The sequence below is a fragment of the Drosophila gunungcola genome, unplaced genomic scaffold, assembly GCF_025200985.1.
Source record: "Drosophila gunungcola strain Sukarami unplaced genomic scaffold, Dgunungcola_SK_2 000064F, whole genome shotgun sequence".
Lineage (NCBI taxonomy): Eukaryota > Metazoa > Arthropoda > Insecta > Diptera > Drosophilidae > Drosophila > Drosophila gunungcola.
In genome coordinates, this window is record NW_026453227.1 from 556,662 (window position 1) to 562,661 (window position 6,000).

At 32.1% G+C, this 6,000-nt stretch overlaps 1 protein-coding gene across 1 annotated transcript; it reads right to left on the minus strand.

Moving 5' to 3' along the window:
- Positions 1–668: 668 nt before the first annotated feature.
- On the minus strand, positions 669–2,938 carry LOC128264298 (glutathione S-transferase theta-1). The gene is made up of 4 exons (XM_052999714.1): positions 2,852–2,938; positions 2,572–2,718; positions 1,594–2,016; positions 669–910 (listed from the first exon to the last, which is right to left on the minus strand). The coding sequence occupies exons 2-4, from the start codon at positions 2,687–2,689 to the stop codon at positions 765–767; spliced, it is 687 nt and encodes a 228-aa protein (XP_052855674.1). The 5' UTR covers positions 2,690–2,718; positions 2,852–2,938; the 3' UTR covers positions 669–764.
- Between the last annotated feature and the right edge of the window lie 3,062 nt (positions 2,939–6,000).

Here is a 6,000-nt window from a genome sequence, read left to right on the forward strand (position 1 = left end):
AAGGATAGCATGATCGAAATGATGTTTGGATATATGTTTACCATATAACGCATAAGAAACGGCATAAATTTACATTTACATAAATAATATAATATATTTTTGTGTAGTTTGTATATGATTTTATATGATTTAAGTTTGGCAAAAACAAGAACGCGAACGCATAAAAAATACATGCAAATATATATATGAATAAGCAATTAGATTGTAGTTGTATAGTATTCCTCCCATTTTTTTTGCTGTATATACGATTTAATTGTTTTGATTTTATTCACAATTATGATTTACACCATCCGCAAACCTTCCCAAAAAAAAAAGAGTATATAAATAATTATATATATTTTGTACGCATTTTGTTTTGTTACCCGAAGGTAGAAACAAACGAGAAGGCAGGAAAAAAGTATATAGAAAGAACCCCAAGCGCGTAACGTTGCTATATAAATATTATGCTTAACTAAAAACAATTTTTTGTTAGACTTTAGGTAGTTATTTTTTAAAAATTGTATTTTCTATTATACATGTATACATCTATATATTTTTTATTCGTATTATGATTTTTTTTTTCAAACAAAAATAAATGTGGATTTACTATAATGCTATAAACGACGACACAATAAAAAAGAAACAACAAATATTAAGAATAAACTGTACAAGTATAAACCAGAAGCAAGTTGTTTGTGTATTTCGTGTTTATTTAACTTATCTACTTGTATATCCCCAAAAATGATAATGATCTATGTACAAAATGGCACCATGAATAATGGACTTTAGAGCTTGGCCTGTGGACCCGTTCCCGAGATCTTGTAGACGAACTCGTGGGCCACATCGTAGTACGGATTGCAGCTTTGGCGCACTCTCTTCAGCCAGGCTCGGATCTTGGGGTACTTGATCCTCACATCGTAGTCGGCCATGCCTGAAATTAAATTAATACCAGAAAAAAGTGTTAATAAAGGTATATTTTTTACAACCATTAATATGATCAAATAAAAATTATTTGTTATATGACATTTTCATTTGACTTTCTCTTACATATTTTGGATTTATTCGAAAGAAAAACGTATAAAATTAGACCATTAGACAGTTTACTTTATTTACAGACTCGTTTATGGTTCATTCTAATGAATTAAGGTTTATTCGAAATAAATGTCTAAGAACAGATTATTTTTACAGCAAATTTTCATATATTCCTATATGCAGTTAATAAAGGTAGATTTTTAAGACTTTCCAAATAATAAAATTAAACTAAACTGTTTTTTATATGAAAGTGCCTGAATGGTGGAATTTTAAACATAATCATCATACTTATAAACTTTTTTATTTAATTAAGGTTATTAAAAGTCTAAAACTAAACAATTAGACAGTGGATTTTTTTGTATAAATATTTCATATAAAATATTGTTCTAAAAGACTCACTTTCTTTTTTATTTAAGGTTTATTAGAATTTAAAGTCTAAAGTTAAATAGATTAAAACATAGGTTTGTGATAAAGAAATTAAAAAAAATTGTTTAATTAAAGCCAGATTTTATTTAAAAACATGGCTGTTTAATATATAAAATTAAAAAAAATAATATTTATCAAAGAGAATTCAGTACTCACGAGTCTGTTCAATTTCGCAGGCTGCAAAGATGTCCGCCACGGTGAGAGTGGATCCGGTGAGGAAATCCTTGCCCTCCAGCCAGACCTCCTCGACCACGTCGAGATTGCGCTCCATGTGCATGCGGAACGACTCGATCTTGGCCTCCGATGGAGTGCGTCCGGTCAGGAGCGGCTCCAGCCACACGGTGCGGAAGTACATGGCGCAGGTGAGGCGCAGGGACATGTGCTGCCACTCGAGGAACTCGTCCACGCGACTCTGGTCCACAAAGTACTTGGGATACAGATGCTCGGGGATCTTGCCCTTGGCGCTCAAATAGCGCAGGATGGCCACACTCTCGGCCAGCTTGTACCCATTGTCGTGGATGCAGGGCACGCGCTGGAAGCGGTTTATCTGCTGCTTGAAGTCTTCGGTCAAGTGATCGCCTTTGGGTGCAAAGACCGTGATTAAGATAAGATTGTAACGTTTATAGCGGGCCTGGGTGGGTCCATACTATTCGACAAACACCAAAGGTTTTAAAAACTATGGCGACTTTTTAACTTTGTTTTTAATCATAAAATAAATCGTATAATCCAGCTACTCTTAAAAATACTAGCAATCATTTCGGGTATTTGTAGTATGATGGCTATATTCATTAATTGGAGAAACCGCTTTTAATATATTTAATTTCAATAAAATGATGCAGTCAAAAATATTTAAAAATTATGAATTATGCAAATTATGTGTATAAGTACGATATATTTTTTTTATTTTTTAAAAATTTCCTATTATAATTGTCTACAAATATTTTATATTTCTAATAAGGCAGAGTTAATGTTTTTAATTTTCCAACTATCATATACATTATAATATGAATAATTATGAAAAACGTGATATTTAAATATAAAACGAAGATGAAACAAATTGAAAAAAAAAGTCTACACCTATTTTCGGGTCTGACCCATAGATGGAGCGACCCCGACCCACGGGAATACCCTTACCATTTCGCAGAGCCACCACGCAGTCTTCAAAGGGCATGTTACTCAGCCGGAAGATAATGAACAATGCCCTCGAGGGCTGTGACATCAGGTCATAGTAGTAGCGAATTGGAGACGTCATCCTCAGGTTTGTTGTTTGTCTATGGGGAACTGCAATTGAGAAATATCGTCCAATTGCATTAATAAACAAACAGGCACAGGTCCAAAGATCATCATCGACCCTCAACCCAAGAACGCGTATTGCCACTCCTGTGAATCAAATGTTTAAAGCCCACAAACTCACCAAAAACACAGTCAGTGGGCGACTGAGGCTAAACCACAACCATAACCGTTGAGCTCCGACTCAGATCGGAATCGAAATCAAAATCAGCTGGCTGATATATATATATATATATATATACATAGAGAATTACGGCGAGAGCGAGCTTTACGTTGCGTATTTTATCAACAAAAAGCTTTTAGTTCAGTAGTGATGGGTGTTTTAGTAAGAAAATCACGCATACGAAAGCTTAAAACATTTTGATCTTGTTTTTATATTTTCGGTATTATTAAAAAGTATTATTGTAGTATTTATCAAAAACCAGTAGTCTAAGTTAACATTTTTTCACATATTATTTTAATTAATTTATATTTATATTCAGTTAATATGCATCTGTGCTTTATTTGCCTTTATATCGCTTTGTTTTTGGTGACTTTTCTGCAAAGCAATTTTCGGCAATTTTACATCATAAAAACAACTACAAATAGACCCAAAATTAAGAACAAAAATTGCAATGCATATTTTCAGAAACTTAGCAAAATGTTAGCAAAGTTACCGACTTAGAACTGCAGGTTTGTGGTCACATTTCCGCAAAGCCATTTTTCGGAAATTTAGAAAGGGGTTACATCATTAAAAATAAAAAAAAAAAGACACAAAATAACAAATCAAGATTTATAGGCAGATTTTTAGAGACTTTAGCCACCATACTTTCCAGTTTTCTGCAAATCCATTTTTTTGAAAATTTAGAAAGGGGTTACATCATAAAAATGACCAAAATTTAAAACGAAACCACAACCCGAGATTTAAATGTAGACTTTAAGATACTTTAGCCACAAGACTTTAAAGATATACCACTTCGAAATCGGGTGTTTGTAAGAAAAGTTATGGAATTAAAACTGGAGGTGTTTAGTCAGTTTTCTGCAAACCCATATTTTTGAAAACTTAGAAAGGGGTTACATCATAAAAATGACCAAAATTTAAAACGAAACTACAAACCGAGATTTAAATGCAGACTTTTAGATACTTTAGCCACAAGACTTTAAAGGTATACCACTTCGAAATCGGGTGTTTGTAAGAAAAGTTATGGAACTAAACTGGAGGTGTTTGGTCAATTTTCTGCAAAGCCATTTTTTTGAAAATTTAGAAAGGGGTCATAAAAATGACCAAAATTTAAAACGTAACTACAAACCAAGATTTAAATGCAGATTTTTAGATACTTTAATCATGAGACTTAAAAGATATACCACATCCAAATCGAATGTCTGTAAGAAAAGTTATGGAATTAAAACTGGAGGTGTTCAGTCAATTTTCTGCAAAGCCATTTTTTTTAAAATTTAGAAAGGGGTTACATCAAAAAGAATGACAAAAAATTTAAAACGAAACTACAAACCAAGATTTAAATGCAGATTTGTATATACTTTAGCCACAAGACTTTAAAGATACACCACTTCAAAGTCGGGTGTTTGTAAGAAAAGTTATGGAATTAAAACTGGAGGTGTTTAGTCAGTTTTCTGCAAAGCCATTTTTTTGAAAATTTAGAAAGGGGTCATAAAAATGACCAAAATTTAAAACGAAACTACAAACCAAGATTTAAATGCAGATTTTTAGATAATTTAGCCACAAGACTTTAAAGATATACCACATCCAAATCGAATGTCTGTAAGAAAAGTTATGGAATTAAAACTGGAGGTGTTTAGTCAGTTTTCTGCAAAGCCATTTTTTTGAAAATTTAGAAAGGGGTTACATTATAAAAATGACCAAAACTTAAAACGAAACTACAAACCAAGATTTAAATGCAGACTTTTAGATACTTTACTCACAAGACTTTAAAGATATACCACTTCGAAATCGGGTGTTTGTAAAAAAGTTAAGGAATTAAAACTGGAGGTGTTTAGGTCAGTTTTCTGCAAAGCCATTTTTTTGAAAAATTAGAAAGGGGTCACATCATAAAAATGACCAAAATTTAAAACGAAACTACAAACCAAGATTTAAATGCTGATTTTTAGATAATTTAGCCACAAGACTTTAAAGGTATACCACTTCGAAATCGGGTGTTTGTAAGAAAAGTTATGGAACTAAACTGGAGGTGTTTGGTCAGTTTTCTGCAAAGCCATTTATTTGAAAAATTAGAAAGGGGTAACATCATAAAAATGACCAAAATTTAAAACGAAACTACAAACCAAGATTTAAATGCAGACTTTTAGATACTTTAGTCAAAAGACTTTAAAGATATACCACTTCGAAATCGGGTGTTTGTAAGAAAAGTTATGGAATTAAAACTGGAGGTGTTTGGTCAGTTTTCTGCAAAGCCATTTTTTTGAAAATTTAGAGAGGGGTTACATCATAAAAATGACTAAAATTTAAAACGAAACTACAAACCAAGATTTAAATGCAGATTTTTAGCTAATTTAGCCACAAGACTTTAAAGGTATACCACTTCGAAATCGGGTGTTTGTAAGAAAAGTTATGGAACTAAACTGGAGGTGTTTGGTCAGTTTTCTGCAAAGCCATTTATTTGAAAAATTAGAAAGGGGTAACATCATAAAAATGACCAAAATTTAAAACGAAACTACAAACCAAGATTTAAATGCAGACTTTTAGATACTTTAGTCAAAAGACTTTAAGGATATACCACTTCGAAATCGGGTGTTTGTAAGAAAAGTTATGGAATTAAAACTGGAGGTGTTTGGTCAGTTTTCTGCAAAGCCATTTTTTTGAAAATTTAGAGAGGGGTTACATCATAAAAATGACTAAAATTTAAAACGAAACTACAAACCAAGATTTAAATGCAGATTTTTAGCTAATTTAGCCACAAGACTTTAAAGGTATACCACTTCGAAATCGGGTGTTTGTAAGAAAAGTTATGGAACTAAACTGGAGGTGTTTGGTCAGTTTTCTGCAAAGCCATTTATTTGAAAATTAGAAAGGGGTACATCATAAAAATGACCAAAATTTAAAACGAAACTACAAACCAAGATTTAAATGCAGACTTTTAGATACTTTAGTCACAAGACTTTAAGGATATACCACTTCGAAATCGGGTGTTTGTAAGAAAAGTTATGGAATTAAAACTGGAGGTGTTTGGTCAGTTTTCTGCAAAGCCATTTTTTTGAAAATTTAGAAAGGGGTTACATCAAAAAATTACCAAAATTTAAAACGAAACTGCAAACCAA

Coding starts and splice junctions, on each gene's coding strand:
- LOC128264298 (XM_052999714.1), bottom strand. CDS start 2,689: ATGACGTCTCCAATTCGCTACTACTATGACCTGATGTCACAGCCCTCG. Junction 2,017..2,571: donor CGTGGTGGCTCTGCGAAATG/GTAAGGGTATTC, acceptor TTGCACCCAAAG/GCGATCACTTGACCGAAGAC. Junction 911..1,593: donor CTGCGAAATTGAACAGACTC/GTGAGTACTGAA, acceptor ATTTAATTTCAG/GCATGGCCGACTACGATGTG.